We start from the raw sequence: 21655 nt of genomic DNA on the forward strand, positions 1-21655 counted from the left end.
CACCTCGATCTTTAAGTTAACTCTGTTTTTTAATTAAATTGCACCATGTCTATCAGAATGGGAAGGTAAGGATTGAACCCACCTAAAACTGTGTACTGTAGATATTTATATATACTGCTTATATATAAATGTCCATTTGTCTGTCCAAGCAGATACACATAGTTGCTTTGTGTATTTGAGTTTTGGGTTTTAATGTCTTATTTTGACCTTTGACCTTTGTGCTTCAATTTTTTTTCGCCATTTGTTGTGGGTTTTTCCTAGCGAGCATGGCAGAATTACAGGGTTGCATGCATTATGTATTGCATGTGCTATTTTCGGGTATGCTAATTTTTATGCTTCTTACAGTATCTGGTTTCTTTTTTCAGCATGCAGCCTCATCATAATACTGCTTCAGCAGTCAGGTTTCTTTTCTGTATCTGCAGAAAAATCTGGTCTGTCTTTCTTTCTTACTTTCTTTCTTTCTTTCTTTCTTTCTTTCTTTCTTATTTTCTTTCTTTCGTTCTTTCTTTCTTTCTTTCTTTCGTTCTTTGTTCTTTCTTTCTTTCTTTCTTTCTTTCTTTCGTTCTTTCTTTCTTTCTTTCTTTCGTTCTTTCGTTCTTTCGTTCTTTCTTTCTTTCTTTCTTTCTTTCTTTCTTCTCATTTCGTATTACGTTGCTCTTCTTTTGCAAGTGTCCTCCTTTTTCCTCACCTGCTGTTCCAATCGATCTTGTGTTTCTTCCTTTTTTGTGTCCTTCAACCTCTGCTTCTTTCCTTCTCACCCTCTTCCTCCAACCTCTCTCCTTGTCTGTCTCAAACAGAGTGGGTTCACCCCTCTGCACATCGCGGCTCACTATGGTAACGTGAATGTCTCCACCCTGTTGCTGAACAGAGGAGCAGCTGTGGACTTCACAGCCAGGGTAGCGCCCCATCTCCACTTCTTAGCAAATCAAGACACTTTCTCAACCGCTGTCTTTTAAAACCTGACGTGTGTTTGCTGAACAGTGTGTTTGCTATTGTCCATCATAACTTTCCTCATAACTTCCTAATCTAAGCCTTTACTAACTGCATTTCTCTGCAGCCTTTGAAACGTTGCACTTCTTCCTGCATGTTTTCAGATAAATAGCCTTCCCGAGTCTGGTGCACAAAATTAGTTTCTTTAAATGCAGTTGGGTAGTTAGTGATCTAACTTTCTATTATTGCATTTAATTCAACAGAAACAATAAAAAAAAATATGTAATGTGAATTAGAATGAGATTTGCAGTTAGTCACAACCATGAAATATATTTTTGTGAATGTGAATATGTACATTGCAGTAAACCTTCCTTTCTTTTCTTTGACTGCTTTGTCAGAATGGGATAACTCCTCTCCATGTGGCCTCCAAGAGAGGCAACACCAACATGGTGGCCCTACTGTTGGACCGAGGGGGCCAAATAGATGCTAAAACCAGGGTGAGACTCTTATTCAAAGTCTGGACATGAGATTTCATTAAACTGTGATAATTTCTGTAACTATGAACTACCCTGTAGAGACTGCTTAATAGAGTATACTCACTGCTTGTCAATGACCTCTTTTGTCAAAACAGACAAAGTGGATTCATATCTATAGTTTGTGTATATTTATGTATTTGTGTGATTCTGTGCATGTGTGATTGTCTCCCAGGATGGGTTGACCCCCCTGCACTGTGCAGCCAGGAGTGGACATGATCCTGCAGTGGAGCTGCTGCTGGAGAGAGGAGCCCCCATCTTAGCCAGAACCAAGGTATTGTACGGCTGTGCCAGCACCACTTTCCTACAATTATATTTTCAATGTGTTATTAGTTTCAGTTTTCCTCCTTATTGGTTCTCTTCTCTGCCCTCCTCTTTCTTCCTTGTATTATTTTTCTGACCTTTGGCATCTGTCCATGTATCCAAACAGAACGGACTGTCCCCACTGCACATGTCGGCCCAGGGAGACCACATCGAGTGTGTTAAATTCCTGCTGCAGCACAAGGCGCCTGTTGATGATGTCACACTGGACTACCTCACAGCGCTGCATGTCGCAGCACACTGTGGCCACTACAGAGTCACCAAGCTGCTGCTAGACAAGAAGGCCAATCCCAATGCCAGAGCACTGGTAGGCATTCAGAGGAAGTAACAACTGTACAAGCACAAAAATAGGCGTCACACAGACTCACACACACGCAGGTATACACCAGCATATAAACATTTGCAGACAAGAGTGACAAACAGTACTGTCCATACAGAGACTTAACATGGAAAGAAACTCTGATAGTTAGGAAAAAGACAAACAAGTATAAGAGTATAAGAGATGAACTGCTTGACAACATACAGAAGGAAAACAGCACCATTTTCTTCTGGAAAAATGGCGGCAATTTGTCACCAGTGGAAAAAAGTCACATAAATTAATTTATTACTCACCAGAATGTCAGTAGTACATAGTCCATAAACGTGCTCCTGAAAAGTTTGAAAAATAAATGTACTCCCATTGCTGTAGATCATACAGGCATTTAGTATATACCTATTTATTTTTCACCCACTCTCTTTACCAGAATGGCTTCACGCCCCTCCACATCGCTTGTAAGAAGAACAGAGTGAAGGTGATGGAACTGTTGGTCAAATATGGCGCCTCCATCCAGGCCATTACTGAGGTGAGATTATTTTTTTGTGGGAATGTCTCAGAATAGCATCTGTCAATACACATACAATACATGCTTCTGTTTCCCTTTGCATTTAATACTCATCCTCTCTGTTCCGTTTCTTCTTTCTTATTCTAGTCTGGCCTGACTCCCATCCATGTATCTGCCTTCATGGGTCACCTCAGCATTGTTCTCCTTCTGCTGCAGAATGGAGCCTCTCCTGATGTCCGTAACATTGTGAGTAGGGATTTGACAGTTTATTTGTATTTGCTCAACAGTCAGTGGTCAGAAATACATATGTCACATAAGTAAGCATGCATTTTTCAAGTATCAGTTTTCATAGTGCGGCCACCTGGCAGCTGCTGCTCATAAATGTTCCGTCTTTGCTTACCAGCGCGGCGAGACAGCTCTCCACATGGCGGCACGAGCAGGTCAGATGGAAGTGGTTCGCTGTTTGCTGAGAAATGGAGCGTTGGTGGATGCCATGGCCAGGGTGAGTTAGCAAACGCATCATCAGAGTTTCCTCCTGTTAATAATAAATGAACATATTTCATCCACTGGATACTAGCTACTACATGTCAGCTTTTTTCTAAATCCACAACCTCTGCCTCCTTTTGCGCTTTTTATTTCTTTCCTGTTTTCCCTCGTAACTCAAACGTGTACAATTGTTTCATCCTTCATCCACAGGAGGATCAGACTCCCCTCCACATTGCATCCCGATTGGGGAAAACAGATATAGTCCAGTTGCTGCTGCAGCACATGGCCTACCCAGATGCTGCCACCACCAACGGGTACACTCCCCTCCACATTTCAGCCAGGGAGGGCCAGGTAGAGACTGCTGCTGTGCTGCTGGAGGCCGGAGCTTCACACTCAATGGCCACCAAGGTGAGCAGAGGATAAGATGTGATGCATATAGAGACAGAGAGAAGCAGAAAACAGTCCAAAACAGTTTGGACATGTAGGTTTGAAATAACCTTTGTCTCCCTTTTTCCCTCTACAGAAAGGATTCACTCCATTACATGTAGCAGCAAAGTATGGAAGCCTCGACGTAGCAAAACTTCTCCTTCAACGCAAAGCTCTACCCGATGATGCTGGAAAGGTGAGCTGAAGATACTGCACATACTGTATATTATTTCAGGATAATGCTATTCATTTCAGTGAGACACACTGCGCACTCTCAAACAGATGAATTACAGGGAAGAACAGAACAGTTTGGAAGCAGGAAGATGAATGATGAAAGCACACTGTACACACCTGTAATCATGTGCTTCCTCTTACAGAATGGCCTAACTCCTCTACATGTGGCAGCTCATTATGACAACCAAGAAGTAGCTTTGCTACTGCTGGATAAAGGGGCATCACCTCATGCTACTGCAAAGGTTTGACCAAGCATGAGAAGTACTTCATACACTCTCACACTGTTGTTTATATGTGACGCATTCTGCTACAGCAGTTTTTCCGTGATCAAGCACTGCTGTTTACTTCCCGATAACCGGTTTCCTTCAACCTACTTCAACTTATTCAACCCTGGGAAAATAATATTTTCTTGTTGAGAGTGTTACATTAAAGTAGTGGTGACATAATGAGAGAGTGAGAGTGATGCTGAGAAGCCGTTGTTTTTTTTGTTTTTTTTGGATAGGTGTTATCACAGTATTTAACTGCTAACCTTCCTCCCTGTGCAGAACGGCTACACTCCTCTCCACATTGCAGCCAAAAAGAATCAGACGAGCATTGCAGCAGCTCTGCTGCAGTACGGAGCAGAGACCAACGTTCTAACCAAGCAGGGAGTTAGCCCTCTACACCTGGCAGCCCAGGAAGGACATGCTGAGATGGCCAGCCTGCTGCTGGGCAAAGGAGCTCACGTCAACACAGCCACCAAGGTCATACATGAACACAGACACAATTTAATACTGTCATACACTTGTTTTGATGTAGTTCAGATGCTGTATCTATTACTAACGGTGCAAGGAGCAATGTCAGTTCGCACATTTTCACCAGGAAAGAAACATACAGTATTATTGCTATAATATATCCAAATGCAAAGCAACCATACAGAATAAGCTACAGGGATTTGGTTACAGGTTCACATGTATAATATAAACAGGTGGACAACTGTGCGCTTTGTGTGTTACAGAGTGGATTGACTGCTCTGCATCTCACAGCCCAAGAAGACAGGGTCAATGCAGCAGAAGTCCTGGCCAAACATGACGCCAACTTGGATCAGCAAACTAAGGTACAAGCACACACATACATGCAGTACACACAAACACAATTTTAAAAAATCATACGCAGTCAAAAACTGGGGAGGTGGAGACTCCATCGAAGATAAGGAATTTATTTAATTTTGTGGTGCATTCTTAGAAGACCGTAGTGTGCTACACAAATTATTCAGCAAGAATTTCCTCAGGCGAATGATGAATCTTACTCTGTGTATTCACTGCTGTAGTCTGTGTTTGCCAGCTGCTTTTTAAATGTGACTAACACACACAAATTTAGCATATCTGCCTCCTACTGGCTTTTGAGAAGCATAGCACTTTCTACATTATACGGTGACATCATTCAGCAGGTTTTGTATCTACAGTATGAAGTAAGCTTACTTACCTTTGTTTTTAAGATGATTTATTTTAAAGGTATACCCGCTCCTAAATTATCACAGCAAACAAGTAAAACAAATCAGACAAGTTTGGAAATAACTGTTTTGTCTCTACATCATCCTCTAATCCTCTCTACACTTCAGCTGGGATATAGCCCTCTGATCGTGGCTTGTCACTATGGAAATGCCAAGATGGTGAACTTCCTGTTGCAGCAAGGTGCCAGCGTCAACGCTAAAACCAAGGTAGATTTCAAATGTCAAATCTGCTCAGTTACATCTGCAAACACAAGGACAAGACAAAATACAATACATTTTAGTTTTTGTATTGGCCACACAAAATCTTCTTTATTTTGTTGTACAGAATGGTTACACACCACTTCACCAGGCGGCACAACAAGGGAACACACACATAATCAATGTTTTGCTGCAACATGGAGCCAAGCCTAATGCTACTACAGTGGTAAGGAAGAAAAAAAAAATCAACTTTACTCTTATGAACATAAAAAGTTTTTGTGAACATGGAATCACACAAACCTTGTGCCCTTCTTTCTGTTAGAATGGAAACACTGCTCTGTCGATTGCTAAACGTCTGGGTTACATCTCCGTGGTGGACACACTGAAAGTCGTCACCGAGGAGATCGTCACTACCACAACGGTAAACTCCATGTGTGATACCTTTAGGCCTGCCGATTTTGGACCACTTCGTTTTGCCTTACATTTCCCACAAAACCCAGTTAAAATGTCTCTGTTCTCTTTCTATTTTTCCATGACTTTAAATGGATGACACATCAGACGGTCACAGAGAAACACAAGCTCAACGTCCCTGAGACCATGACTGAGATCCTTGATGTTTCCGATGAAGAGGGTGAGTTACTCTGAACAGAACAAGCAAGATCCAGATCAAAAATATCCAATTTTATTTCTCCACATCACACTCATTGTTTTACTAGCAAACAAATGTGCAAATACTTTTAAGTTTGAGTCAGATACTGTGAGATATTTTGTGTAGTTGTTGATGCTAAAGTTGTGTATTTCATAGCTCTAAGGCTGGAGGATGAGCCATTATTTGAGATGTCTGTGAAGCTGGAAGGTACTGCAAAATGTCTGCCCTGCTCTGTCAGCTTGGTGTGGACCATATTTGTGTTCTTGTAATGGTGTGATTACATTGGTAGTCTTAATTACGTTTTTGCTAAAACAATTAATTTTGAGAGTTTTCTTCCCAGCCTTTTACACTCAACTTTGTAAACCCCCAGGTTGTCTGCCTCTTGACAACCCATGAGTTTTGTTGTTGTTGTGCAGCTACATCTGCCTGATTTTACATAAGCAAACCCTTCTTGATCTAACACCTTTTTGTTTATAGGGTATAATCACAGCTTTGTTGATTGTGTTTTAATGCAATGATGGAAACAAACTGCATGAACTGATGGGGATGTGGATATGATCATGACAGTAGTGATGGTTATGGATGATTGAGGAATGCACTTGATGTTACACCATACTTACACAAGTACGGTGTTTGTTCTGATGAGTGAAACATGTCAAAATGAGCAAGGAGAAAATTTTGCAAATTGCAGCTAGCATGTTGCAAAGTTGGTGACAGTCCCCAGACAGGAAGTCCTCACACGGTTCATTGATCTGACCTAGAAAGAAATAGCAGCAGGATTGTGGTCCCATTTAAATAAATGCAGCCCTAAATTTTTTGTATACTATATCTCAAATTGCACATCTTTGTTTCCCAGGTGAGGACACTATGACAGGTGATGGTGGGGAGTATCTGAGAGCAGAGGATCTCAGAGAGCTGGGAGATGACTCTCTTCCAGGACACTACCTGGAAGGCCTCAGCTACATGACCCACAACCTGGACAGGTCACAAACATCACACACATTTACACACACTTAACAAAAAGTTTAATCATACATCTAACTTCATAAATGACAACACGTGTGAACTGGGTGATGACATATCACAACAGACAAATCAATAGATACATACAAGGACACTAAAAAAGAAAAATCTGCCGTGCTTTCCAACAGGCAGCAGCACACTCCCACTCACCAAAGTTTCCATCAGAGAGAAGGAGTTCTCATTGAAGACATGCTTACAAGCCACCAGGTGAGGATAAAACATATTAACGGTGCACTACTCATATTGTCTGGTTGTGATTTTGTTGAGTTAGCTAACCTCTGATAACCCTCTTTAACGTATCTTTAGTTTAGAGAATTTTTTATATATAATATATTTATTTTCTGAATGACTGTTGTTTGTTGGTTTGTAGGTGTCAGCACTGTCTCGAGAGCACGACAAGGAATCCTTCCGTCTGAGCTGGGGTGCTGAGCACCTTGATAATGTGGTGTTGTCCACCAGTCTGCTACACTCTGGGTATAGACCTCCATTTCTCTCTCACACACAAACACACACAAAATTACACACATGTTCACACTACTTCATGGAGTAAAAGTGACACGAAGGATATTAATTTATTCTTGAAACGAAGACTCCATCTTTCACATGCTATTGTTCATTATCAGGAGTGTATGAGTCACCTGTGAATCAATTTTTTTTAGTTTTGGTTACACTTTATTTGGATAGTCTCCTTACAGAGAATTTACAGAGCATTTGTAACTTTTCAAAAAGTTATTAGTTGAGATTCAACAATTCATCTACTTTGCTAACCATAACCCTAACCAGTAAATGGTTGATTGTTTGTAATTGTTTAGGGAAATGTTACAAATACTCTGTAAACTCTCTGTAAGTGGACTATCCAAATAAAGTGTTACCTTATTTTTCACTCCTTCACGTCTGTGTTTTCTATTCTCCTTCTTTCTTTTATCTTTGCTTCTGTGTCTTTTTCTGTCTATGGTCAAGTTTTTCCTCACTTTTACTCATTCTTTATTCTGTTTTTGTTTATTCTCTTGTTGCCTTTTTGTGCACCCTCTTGTCTTGGCTGTGTTGTGATTGTCCGTGTGTGTGTGTGTGTGTGTGTTGTTGTATTTTGCTTCTAGCCGTTCCTCTCCGTGCCTAGACAATGACAACAGCAGGTGATACTCTTTATTTTGGCTACTCTCTTTGTCTTCTCTTCTCTGTGCCTTTACTTTCTTTCTCATCCACTACTAAATGACCCATTCATTCAACATCCTATCTGTCTGCATGATTTCATAATGCATGACTTTACATTTTTCCCTGATTCAGGTTTTGTTAACTAGAGATGTTCCATCCAAGGTTTTTATCCTTGATGCAGATCTGACTCCTTAAATCTTGAGGATCTGCTGATACATAGAACTGGGATACTATTTATATTATTCTATCTAATATAACAGCACTGTATGCTGAGAATAGGTTATAGTCTTTTAACATAACACAGTTGGGCTTTTATGACAGCTGGGTCCGAATTTGATGGCCCTTAAAGAATAAGGCCGGGATTCAATATTTTTCTTATTGCCAACAAATCCCATAAAAAATTCTAAATCCATAACGTGGTATTACTTCTGTAAATACTTTCCAACCTCCTCCATGCTCCAAGCCTATATGTTCCTCATGAAGACAATAATGTTTAAAAACTGGTATCAAATATAAAGCTCCTTTTTAAGAAAAAAAAAAAAAAAGACTCGTTTCAGCAGTGGATTAAAATATGTTTTGTCCACTAGTGGATATTTACAGGGCCAGAATGGCATATGTGGGACTGACTCAATAAACTGCAATGCTCTTTTTCAGCACAGTGAAGTCAGATGTCGCCCAGTGCAACAGTATAGCTCATTAATTTGTTAAGTGTAGATCTACAACACAGAGCAATAAACTAATACAGGCTTTGGCTACACAGATTATACTTGTTGGATCAATTCAGTTTAAATTCTGGTGTTTTTTTTAATGGGGTTTGATCACAATAAGAAGAATACAGAATATTGCCAACCTTTTCCTTTAATAGATCTGATAGTACTCTACTCCGTGTCCTGATCAGCTCCCATACTGGGATTTCAGTTTGACTATGGACATCTTTCAGTTAACATGTGTTAACATTTCATATATAGAAAATGTAAGTATAACTTTAAGCATTTGCCTGTATGATGACAAATAATATTTGAATCATTATTCATACTTATTTGCTCCTTGGCACATAAGATCCTCAAGAAAGAATCTTGTTCAGTGCCCTCCTCATCTGTCTTGCAAGTTAAATTTCAAGTGGAATGAATCTGGAAAGGATTGAAAACAATGAATTACAACAGGCTGGAATGAAATATTATCTACTGAGACCCGCTTTTTGTTTTACTGACTGATTTCTTAAAAGTAGCTCCTTCTGTGATTCGGTTTGACTTCGTTTGCATGGTTCTTTAACAACCACTTTATCCATTGCTGGGCCATTTTCTGTAGCTTCCTGGTCAGCTTCATGGTAGATGCCAGGGGCGGGGCCATGCGCGGTTGCCGTCACAATGGCCTGCGAATCATTGTACCACCAAGGAAGTGTTCTGCACCTACGCGGGTGACATGCAGGCTGGTGAAGAGACACCGTCTGGCCTCTATGCCCCCAATGGTGGAGGGTGAGGGGCTGGCTGGTCGCATCATAGAAGTAGGACCCACTGGAGCACAGTTCCTGGGGTAAGTGTGTGTTTGAGTGTGTGTGTTTTTGCTTGTGTGGTTGTGTTTACACAGTTGTGTGGTGTGTTCATAATTTCTTCTTCACTCCCCCTCTGTGCTGCGTACGGATCAGTAAGCTCCACCTTCCCACAGCTCCGCCCCCTCTGAATGAGGGCGAGAGCCTGGTCAGTCGCATCCTGCAGCTGGGTCCTCCAGGAACCAAGTTCCTCGGGTAGGACCATGGGTGGGGGACGCCCTATCAATCTGGAATCCTGGTCACTTGCTCCCCCATATTTTTTCCACTGCGTCTACCTAAAACTATAATTTTTTGAGTTTTCCATGATAGGCTGTTATGAGTGACTCTTTTTTGTTTTTATTTTGTCACTTCCTTTATTTCTTGGTACTTCTAAATTACAAGCTTTAGTCTGAAACCACCTTACCCTTTTCCTTATTTTTATGAGTTATCTCCATGCTTTCCTCCAGTCTCCAGTGCCAATCCCCAGACTTGTTTCTAGTTAGATGTTGTTGCTGATGTGGAATGGAAGTTTCTCTCTATGTTTAAACATTGTTCTATTTACTTTTTCAATTAATGTTTGTTTTTGCCAAGCATGACATCATCCTGATCTTTCTGTTTTGTGTCTTTTTTCTTTTTTTTCTTCTTTTTTTTTAATAAGATCATGCAAAAATCAACCCAAACATTATATTGACTCTGTTAAAGTCCAAGCTCTGCCAAACTGTTACCACATTCTTTTGAGTCCAATTTATGTTTGACTTTAGCCTATCACCCCTTTTAGGCCTGTGATTGTGGAGATCCCCCATTTTGCAGCACTGCGGGGCACAGAGAGAGAGTTGGTGATCTTAAGGAGTGAGACAGGGGAGAGCTGGAGGGAACACCACTGTGACTTCACCGAAGAAGAACTGAACCAGATACTTAATGGCATGGATGAAAGTAAGGGATCTTAACTGGACTGTGATGCCAAACAACAATTGTTGATAGGGGGTTCAAATGTCACATCACAACATTTTTGATTCAGACAATACATGAAAACACTACAGCACAGAAACTTGAAGCCTAAATATGATCACATTAAGGCACAACACAGGCCAGAGAGAAATGAGTTAGAACAGAGTTTCCTTATAGATTAATACTGTGTTAACAATGGGAAGCACAAAAAAGTAGAGGACTGAAATATTGTTCCATTTTAAACTCTCATTCTCCACACCTCACACAATGAGCCACTCATAGGATACTTATACTGAGTGTTTCTCATCTTCACAGAACTTGATTCTCCAGAGGAGCTTGAGAAGAAAAGAATATGCCGCATCATCACCCGAGACTTCCCACAGTATTTTGCAGTGGTGTCACGGATAAAGCAAGACAGTCATTTGATTGGACCAGAGGGTGGGGTTCTTAGCAGCACCCTTGTGCCCCAGGTCCAAGCTGTTTTCCCTGAAGGAGCCCTCACCAAGAAAATCAGAGTTGGGCTACAGGTACATACAGTGCACTCTGCGGCCGGACACGTATCAGTGGAATGTTAAATGTTGAAGGAATTGATAAAGCTGTGACATTAATATGGTTTTTGTACATTGTTTTAGGCTCAGCCCATTGATTTGGAGGTGGTGAGAAAGATTCTTGGTAATAAAGCCACATTCAGCCCAATTGTCACATTGGAGCCAAGAAGGAGGAAGTTCCACAAACCAATCACCATGACAATCCCTATTCCCAAGAGCTCCAACAGTGATGGGCCAAGTGCAGTATACAGTGGGGAGACCCCCACTTTGCGTTTGCTTTGCAGTATTACAGGTATGGGGAATAATTAACCATCATATAAGCAAAGAATATAAAAATAAATGCGTCAGAGTCTAACATCTAGCTGTTTGATAACAGATAGTCAAAAAATATCCTCTGTAATGTCATCTAATGTAATGTCATATGCCTGTCTTTTTTCATCGTCCCTGGAAAGCACAGATGAATCCTGTCATAATTTTTCCTTTCTATAAATACAAACCAGTTAGTGAATTCCTGTGACAGGTAGGCTCATGTTTCTGTGTTTCAGGTGGAACCACTCCTGCCCAGTGGGAAGACATCACCGGCTCCACACCTCTCACCTTTGTTAACCAATGTGTTTCCTTCACCACAAATGTGTCAGCAAGGTAAATCCTCCCTACATTTTTAAATGTGGACTTTGCAAAATCCTTGTTTTCTTTCTTTTAGGTGATTAAACATCATATCATGACTACCTAGCATACTGTGATATAAAACTCTTACTGACTAAATGCCTTGCTCATATTCCTAGGTTCTGGCTGATAGACTGCAGACAGATCCAGGAGTCTGTTAGCTTTGGCTCTCAGCTGTACAGAGAGATCATCTGTGTTCCATACATGGCCAAGTTTGTAATTTTTGCCAAGACACTGGATCCTATTGAGGCCCGCCTCCGGTGTTTCTGCATGACAGATGACAAGATGGACAAAACCCTGGAGCAGCAGGAGAACTTCACTGAAGTTGCCCGCAGCCGGGATGTTGAGGTGCAGTGTGATGGGATGATGGTGGGGGGGATACTTGATCATATAAAAGGGGTGAGGAGAGAAGTGAGGGGAGTAATACTGAATTAGCCTGTAGCCACAGTGCAGAGATATCAAGTCAAGTCAATTTTTATTTGTATTCACAACATAAGTTATCTCAAGGCACTTTCCAAATAGAGCAGGTCTAGACCTTCTCTTTATAATATTATTTACAGAGACCCAACAATTCCTACCAAGAGCAAGCACTAGGCAACAGTGGCAAGAAAAAAACATACTCTTAAGAGGCAGAAACCTTGAGCAGAACCGGTCTCAGGGTGGGCGGCCATCTGCCTCGACTGGTTGGGTTGGAGAGATGGAGAGAGAGAGAGAGAGAGAGGGAGAGCGAGATAGAGAGCAAGAGAGGAAAAGAACAAGAATGTGCAATGATAACAATATTACTAATAGTGATAGTAGCGGCAGTAACAGCAATAGTAATGTAATGGCAACTGTAGTGCTCCTACTGATAAAATAGTAATGACAGCTAATAACATTAATAATTATCATTATTAATGATAGTAAATTTTAGCAGGTTTAGCAGCAGGTGTTAAACAGGATCATGGGGGCCATAGGTGGTTTGCAGTTGCAGATCCAGACTCTACAGCTGCAGCTGTGGCGGCGGGAGGACCTGCGGAGAGTAGCAGGAAGGAGAAGGAAGAGAGAGAGGCACACAGCCTGGGCGCTCATGTGCTTGAGGGAAAAACAGTTAGAATGATGCAGTGATTTTCAGAAAGTTCACAGTGATCTCGTCGGCAGGACAACCTGGACTATACTGTACTGAGTTTATTGATTTATTGAGACTCCGCAACCAGCAGACGTCTTTTTAACTCAGACAAGAGCCCTAAATTCTTGGAACAGAGAGCACGAGATGGAGTATAAGGTTTAAGCAGATCAGAGAGGTATGAAGGAGCAAGTCCATTCAGAACCTTATATACCATCAAAAGCACCTTCAAGTCTGGTCTGATATGGACAGAAAGAAGGATATAAGGAGAGAGTCTGGTTGTAATTCATACAGCTCATGTCTTTAAAAACCACAATACTCTTTGGAAATAGACATTAAAGGTTTGTTTGAATCATGAAGACAACTGTCAATCCACATGCAGGTGCTGGAGGGAAAACCTATATTTGCTGACTGCTTTGGAAACCTGGTGCCTCTTACCAAGAGTGGACAGCACCACATGTTCAGCTTCTTTGCCTTCAAAGAGAACAGACTGGCCCTCTTCATCAAAGTATGACTACCCACTGGATAAAAAAGTCTCAAAATACTACAGATTTACTCAGCGATTCAGAAATGTAATAAATGGGCTGCATTGTTGTTTCACTGATGTACAGATAAGAGACACAGCACAGGAGCCATGTGGTCGCCTGTCGTTCACAAAGGAACCACGGACATACCGTACTCTTAACCACAATGCAATCTGCAATCTTAACATCACCCTCCCAACATACTCAAAGGTTAGTTTGAAAAGAATTAAGTTTGTGTATGTAACTGTAATATATTATTTCTTCCAGTAACTACAGTGTTTGCTTTCCCTCATTTGCATTCTTCTCTCTAGGAGTCTGATTCAGACCAAGATGCAGATGATGAGGTAAATAAAGTTCACTTCATACAATAGTAGAACAAAGAAACAGTAATATCATACTTAGGTTGCAGCTAACGATACCTTTGTGATCTTCTTTCTACAGAGTGAGAAGAGTGACAAGAAATGTAAGCTGAACTCTGTTGTTTGAAATAGATCAAATAATTGCATGATGTAGGTCCATGCATTTCAGACATTTTACATTTCCAATGGTCAGTGTTGGTAGTGAGGGTACCAGTGTATAGTTTGTATGCAATTATATATTATTCAATAATAACAGTCAAAATTGGACATGAAACATAAAATTTACTGGTAATAAAGGTTGTAAAGGGCAGAAATATGAAAAATGTTATGTGCAAGGAGATGCACTGACTGATGTATGTTGCTTTCTGTTCGGACTGACCTTGCTCTCTTATTTTGCTCTACTAACACTGTATAGTTACGTGTTTGTTACTGGCAGCTGTGCTATGGCTGATGTACTCCACATTCCCCTCACTCCAAACCCCACTGACTTTCTCCCACCCTTAACATTTTCATTTTCTCTAATTGCTATGAACTTTTGTGTTTTTTATGAATCATAAATGAAGGTCAAATTAATACTTTTTATCCAAATGCACTCAGAATCGCTTTGATTTTCAATCTATTTGTGTTAGAATGTCATTTTACCTTAAGAAGATTTACGGTTTGTGGTCTTGATATATAAGAAGTATTCATTTTGACCAATTATTATTCTCCCAGATTACATTTCATAACAGTTTTACCAGTTGCATGCTGAAAAACTTCATTGTTTTCATACAGAAGTAATTGACAAACAACATGGTGTTGTTTGTTCTTTGCTTAGGTGTGTACATTTATTGCTGGTTTATTTTTTATTATCATCATTCATTTTGGCTACTGCTATTTTTACACATTTCTTCTTCATTTACCACCTCTCTTAAGTTGCTTTCATTCATTGAGTTGTACTATTAATCAAATCCAATTCTACTTTACATCAATTTACACCACCTCATTTTTTGTATGTGATCTAATAAAGGTCACAAAACAAGTAAATGAACTATATAATACAATTAAATAAAGTTTTAACTTGCAATGATTTTTGATACCACAGTCACTTCATCTAACATAAAATGTGCCCATTTTTAGTATTTTACTATAATATATGATATAATTTTTCAAAGTTAAGTGAAGGAAGTAAGTAATTTTCAAAAGTTTAAAACACACACAAAACTAGTGACAGTAACCTGATTACTAATTACACCTCTTCTTACTAAAATCCCTGTTAATTTTGTATTTAAAGTTTATTATATTTTCTTTGTTTTAATACTTTAATTTGTAGGCAGACATGACTCCTCATGTCAGCAACAATCTTGAGAATTTTTGTTTGTCTGTTATCTATTTCTTCCTGTCCCTTTGTTCCATGTGTAAGTTTCTCTGTTCGTTTCTGGTTCAGTTTTGTGTTAAATTTCTGAATATGCAGTCAAACAAATTAGATGAACATTATTCTTGCCCATACTCTACCTGTTTTGTTACTCCTCCTGGCTTTGCTTATGCTGTTGCTGCTCTACTCCCCTCCAAACTCTTCTGGATCACTTTGTCATCTCCTTTTTGGTCTTCTTTTCAAGACTCCGTTATCCTCTGCTCTGTCAGTCTTCTTCTTACTCTGTGAACTGAAGATGGATTTTTGATGGCAATGTCTTGATCATAGTTTTCTGATGTCTCTCTTCCCCACTTCATTTGTCCCTTATGTTCTTTACCCTTTTTGGTTGTGATTTTCTTAATTGAAGATGATGAATCTGAATCAACTGAGACATTCTCCCTGAGAACTAACCAACCTCTTGACCCTGCAACCCTTGCAAGCCCGGACCTTCTCTCAGACATGTCGGATGTCAGAATGTCTGTCATTCTGACTGTAGAGCAAATGAATGAAGAGGGAGCTGAAGCTAGAGGGTTGGAAGAGCATTTGGTCATAGTGGAGCAGTTCAAAGACAGGCTGGAAAAGTTTGGGGAGACTCAAAGGGATGGAATAAACATCACTAAACAGGAAGTGCAACGATTTGATGCTAAAAAAGACAAATGGGGTTCACTCTGTGAGACTGAGGCTGACATGAGGAATTCCCTTGTCGAAGAACCAGTCATACAGGAGATTTGCATCGAGAGGAGGACTTCAAGTAGATCTGCCACAGAGGCCAGGGACATGACAGACATGGTCTCACACCTCAGTATGGACATAGAAGAATACTTTGAACAGAGCCCTGTAATGATGAGTGGTTCTCAAGAAGATCTTGTCCAAGATAGATTTGAACAGGTTGTTGTAAAGCGGGATGGCAAACGGCGTCCCCCAGATATCAAGAAACCTATTAGGAAGAAACTTAGAGACAGAGAACGTTCTAGATGTAGCAGCTCTGAGGGAGAGCTGGAAAGGATGAGCTCTGAGGAGTCTTTAGATGGTGATGTTGTTCTTAAGGAGAGTGGCCTTGTACCCACCACAGTTATGGATCCCCCAGCTTCTCCTTTAGTGGTTGAAACACCTATAGGATCTATAAAAGACAGAGTTAAAGCTTTACAGAACAAAGTTGAAGAGGATGAGGTGCAAAAAAATAATCAAGTTCTAATACATGAGGCAAAATCTTCTATCACCACAAAGAGGACGGACGAAGACATGCCAGAACTTCCCAAAGTTCCCAAGTCCCCTGAATCTCCCAGATCTCAGACAGAAAGATTAGAGGAGACTATGTCTGTTAAGGAGCTCATGAAAGCATTCCAGACTGGGCAGGACCCATCAAAAAGTAAATTTGGGCTGTTTGAACACAAAGCCATGGATTCTTCTAGTATTTCAACATTTCAACATCCTACGCAGGAGCCAAAATCACAAATCCAAACTCAGAGCCTCACAATTGTCCATCAACAGAGTGATTTCAAGGAATGTGACAAAACAGACTTTGAGGATGAAGCAGCAAGTTTAATGAAAGATAACTCTGAGGAATCACAGTTAATTTCAGATGGTGCTTACTTTAAGAACACAGTTGAATTTGTTGATACGTTTCAACGCGATGATGGAAAGGTTAGCCCACGGAGAGAGACACCTGAGAAGGAGACTATGTCTGTGAAGAAGCTGATGAAGACATTCCAGACTGGGCAAGATTCTTCAGAAACTAAAGCAGAGATTCTTGAACAGAAATCAGTGGCTTCTGCTTGTATTTCAACATCGATATCTGAATCAGCAGACTCTGAGGAGATACAGAAACCTGAGCAAAATCTTCCCCAGGAACCAGAATCACAAATCCAAACTCAGCCCCTCACAATTTTCCATCAGCAGAGTGATGTCAAGGAATGTGACACAACAGACTTTGAGGATAAACCAGCAGGTTTAATCAAAGATAACTCTGAAGGATCACAGTTAATTTCAGATGGTGCTTACTTTAAAAAGACAGTTAAATTTGTTGATACGTTTCAACGTGATGATGGAAAGGTTAGCCCACAGAGAGAGACACCTGAGAAGGAGACTATGTCTGTGAAGGAGCTGATGAAGACATTTCAGACTGGGCAAGATTCTTCAGAAACTAAAGCAGAGATTCTTGAACAGAAATCAGTGGCTTCTGCTTGTATTTCAACATCGATATCTGAATCAGCAGACTCTGAGGAGATACAGAAACCTGAGCAAAATCTTCCACAGGAACCAGAATCACAAATCCAAACTCAGAGCCTCACAATTTTCCATCAGCAAAGTGATGTCAAGGAATGTGACACAACAGACTTTGGGGATAAACCAGCAGGTTTAATCAAAGATAGCTCTGAGGAGTCACAGTTAATTTCAGATGGTGCTTACTTTAAAAAGACAGTAAAATTTGTTGATACGGTTCAACGCGATGATGGAAAGGTTAGCCCACAGAGAGAGACACCTGAGAAGGAGACTATGTCTGTGAAGGAGCTGATGAAGACATTTCAGACTGGGCAAGATTCTTCAGAAACTAAAGCAGAGATTCTTGAACCGATATCAGTGGCTTCTGCTTGTATTTCAAGATCGATATCTGAATCAGCAGACTCTGAGGAGATACAGAAACCTGAGCAAAGCCATCCACAGGAACCAGAATCACAAATCCAAACTCAGAGCCTCACAATTTTCCATCAACAGAGTGATGTCAAGGAATGTGACAAAACAGACTTTGAGGATGAAGCAGCAAGTTTAATCAAAGATAACTCTGAAGAATCACAGTTAATTTCAGATGGTGCTTACTTTAAGAAGACAGTAAAATTTGTTGACACGGTTCAATGCGATGATGGAAGGATTAGCCCACAGAGAGAGACACCTGAGAAGGAGACTATGTCTGTGAAGAAGCTGATGAAGACATTCCAGACTGGGCAAGATCCTTCAGAAACTAAAGCAGAGATTCTTGAAAAGAAATCATTGGCTGATTCTTCTATTTCAACATTGATGTCTGTATTAGCAGACTCTGAGGAGATACAGAAACCTGAGCAAAGTCATCCACAGGAACCAGAATCACAAATCCAAACTCAGAGCCTCACAATTTTACATCAACAGAGGGATGTCAAGGAATGTGACAAAGCAGACTCAGAGGATCAATCAGGAGGTTTCATCAAAGATAACTCTGAGGAGTCACAGTTAATTTCAGATGGTGCTTACTTTAAGAAGACAGTAAAATTGGATGGAAAGGTTAGCCCACAGAAAGAGATACCTGAGAAGGAGATTATGTCTGTGAAGGAGCTGATGAAGACATTCCAGACTGGGCAAGATCCTTCAAACACTAAAGCGGTGCTTTTTGGACCAAAAGCAGCTTCAACACTGATATTTGAATCAAAAGATTCTGAAGAGAGACAGATACCTGAGCACAGTCCTACAGAGGAACCAAAATCACAAATCCAAACTCAGAGCCTCACAATTTTCCATGAACAAAGTGATCTCAAGAAGTGTGACAAAACAGACCTTGAGGATGAACCATTAAGTTTAATCAAAGCTAACGCTGAGGAAACACAGTTTATGTGTGATAGTGTTTATCTTGAAAAGACAGTAAAATTTGTTGATATAGTTCAATACGATGATGGAAGGGTTAGCCCACAGAGAGAGACTATGTTTGTGAAGGAGCTGATGAAGACATTCCAGACTGGGCAAGATTCTTCAGAAACTAAAGCAGAGATTCTTGAACCGAAATCAGTGGCTTCTTCTAGTAGTTCAACATTGATATCTGAATCTGCAGAGATACAGACACCGGAGCGAAGTCCTACACAGGAACCAGAATCACAAATCCAAACTCAGAGCCTCACAATTTTCCATCAACAGAGTGATGTCAACATATATGTCAAGACAGACTTAGATCAACCAGTTAGTTTAAACAGCGATAACTCTGAGGAATCACACTTGATTTCAGATGGTGATCACTTTGGAGTGCGAACTGATACAATTCAATTTGATGATGGAAGTGTTAGCCCTCAGAATGAGGAGCAAGCGTTCTCAGGGAACGGCCTATACACGATGCAATTAAAGGAACCAGTCATAAGCACTGGTAGGAGTTTATCTGAAGACATACAGATAAGTCCTGATCGCAGACCTTCTGAGGACTTCAGTGCTGACATCAAGGCTGAGTTGGAAGAAAGTCCTGAGTACCAGCTGTTCAAGCAGACATCAACAGCCGCAGACGTGAGCTATCAGTTGGAGCCACCTGAGAGGGAGACCCTCGGTGATGATTCTGATATGAATCTAGCATCCTTTTCGAGTCCCTGTATACAAAGCTATTTTGGGAAAGGTGTTTCTCTTATGGAGAATCAAATGAGAGATGATGATCTAAGTCCTGAGAGTCCCAAGCATGACGGCTTGACTGAATCTTCAGACACTAGTGTTGCTATTAGGACCCCTCATTCCAGCTCAGGAGACAGCGAGAATTATGAAGGACTCACACTGACCCATCAAATGACCAATGAAACGCTTACTTACTCTGCTAAAAGAGACGAAAAGTACACCATACCTTCACAGGAGGAGAAAATTCATGAGTCATGCAAGGACAATACAACAATTACTCATGGAGGCAAAACATCTTTAACACAAACTGACACTGAAGTACTAGATGTCAAAAATGAGGAGCCACAACTTAAAGAAGTACACACTGAGAAGAAAACATCTAGACAGGAATCCATGACAGTAAAAGATATGTCAGGGATGTTATCCTTATTGAGCAGTGACTTGGATCAGTATGTTCAAGATAGGCTTTTTGTAAGCCAGCCACCAGAAGAGGATATTGTGCAGGAGAAATTTGAACAAGTCATTTTAATAAAAGACAAAGATAAAGAAACTCTCACAGTTGTCACTCATGAAAATCAAGGAGCAATAATGGATGGAACAACAAAACAAGTAGGTCATGTAACAATGGCAGAACATTCAATTACAATCGGAGCTGAAGAATTGAAGGACGAACACAAAGCATCTAACCAAGTAAAAGATTCATCAGAGATGTTTTCAGTCATGAACAGTGACATGGATGAGTATCAAGAGCCTAGGCCTGTGGCTGGTCGACCAATAGAAGAGGATAATGTGCAGGAGAAATTTGAAATTTTACCATCTTTCACTGATGAAAATAAAGGAGTGACACTGGATAACACAGCAGAAGAAACAGATTGTGCTGGATTCAAACATACGGTTACAAGGGGACGTGAAGAAGTGGTGTGTGAACTAAAAGAAACCCACTCAAATTTGACTGAAGAACTACCAATGAAGGAGGAATGGGTAGAGAAAAAGACTTCATACCAACGATCTACAAAAGTAAAGGAGATGTCAGGCATGATGTCACTGCTGAATAGTGACTTGGACCAGTATCTAAAGGACAGGCCAGTAAAAACTAGGTCTCCAGAGGAGGATGTTATCCAGGAGAAATTTGATGAAGTTATTCTCACTAAAGTCCGAAAATCCTCTAGTGCAGAGCAAACAATAACAGTATGTGAAAAAACACAAATAGTAGCTGGTATTAATGTGGAGGATGAGATAGGTGGAGAGACATATGAACAGATGCAGACTGATGTGGTTGAGGTCCAAGAACTGACACCAAGTTCTGTATTGGAGACACCATTCCAAGAAGTCTGTATCCAGAAAAGGACACACCAACAGTGTTCAACTGAGAAGGATATGTCAGGCATGTTGTCACTTCTCAGTAGCAACTTAGATCAATATCTCAAGGAAAGGCCAGTGACAATACAATGTCACCCTGAAGAGGACCTAGTCCATGAGAGCTACAAACAAGTTATACTAACAACAAAAATCTCTCCTGAACATAACATGATGTCACCAGAAGATACAAATGTAGACATTGTGGACATCAATGAAAAGGAGGTTTTGGAAAGTGAGTGGCAGGCATGTTCCCATGAAGATGAAGGCCCAAAGAGTTTCTTATCTGAGGAGGGTGAGGCTAAACTCTCATGTCTCTCAAGTGCAGTGTCACATTTTAATGACTCTACTGAAGGGATGGTGGACTTTACAAAGTCATATGCAATAAGTGAAGACTGGAACAATGACCATAAAGATGTGAGTGTAGTTCCTGCTCATTCAGTTCTCGAAACATACACATTTTCGCAACTACCAAGTAGTTTTAACACACCACAACGTCCGACAGATTTGGAGAACCTAAACACTGTGGTTTTTGATGACCCAGCTAAAGAACCATGTCATCAGGATTCACTAGAGGCCAGTCCTCTCATGGAGGATAGATCTTCAAAAAAATCCCCTGATTCAATTGAAC

The 21655-nt window shown here is 40.5% G+C and overlaps 1 protein-coding gene across 1 annotated transcript in view; it reads left to right on the forward strand.

The window, feature by feature from the left end:
- The window catches only part of LOC111231472 (ankyrin-2-like), a 55173-nt gene that overhangs the window by 12949 nt on the left and 20569 nt on the right, over window positions 1–21655 (forward strand). Inside the window, 29 exon segments of the mRNA XM_022758574.1 lie at window positions 798–896; window positions 1329–1427; window positions 1639–1737; window positions 1894–2091; window positions 2528–2626; window positions 2753–2851; window positions 3009–3107; window positions 3302–3499; window positions 3615–3713; window positions 3895–3993; window positions 4297–4494; window positions 4749–4847; window positions 5352–5450; window positions 5569–5667; window positions 5764–5862; window positions 6000–6072; window positions 6947–7113; window positions 7249–7320; window positions 7484–7587; window positions 9574–9798; window positions 9911–10009; window positions 10572–10726; window positions 11057–11268; window positions 11374–11581; window positions 11835–11931; window positions 12075–12303; window positions 13440–13565; window positions 13669–13791; window positions 13893–13934. Coding sequence (XP_022614295.1) covers window positions 798–896; window positions 1329–1427; window positions 1639–1737; window positions 1894–2091; window positions 2528–2626; window positions 2753–2851; window positions 3009–3107; window positions 3302–3499; window positions 3615–3713; window positions 3895–3993; window positions 4297–4494; window positions 4749–4847; window positions 5352–5450; window positions 5569–5667; window positions 5764–5862; window positions 6000–6072; window positions 6947–7113; window positions 7249–7320; window positions 7484–7587; window positions 9574–9798; window positions 9911–10009; window positions 10572–10726; window positions 11057–11268; window positions 11374–11581; window positions 11835–11931; window positions 12075–12303; window positions 13440–13565; window positions 13669–13791; window positions 13893–13934 — 3714 coding nt within the window.

The sequence above is a fragment of the Seriola dumerili genome, unplaced genomic scaffold, assembly GCF_002260705.1.
Source record: "Seriola dumerili isolate Sdu_G_001 unplaced genomic scaffold, Sdu_1.0 BDQW01000301.1, whole genome shotgun sequence".
Taxonomy (NCBI): Eukaryota; Metazoa; Chordata; class Actinopteri; order Carangiformes; family Carangidae; genus Seriola; species Seriola dumerili.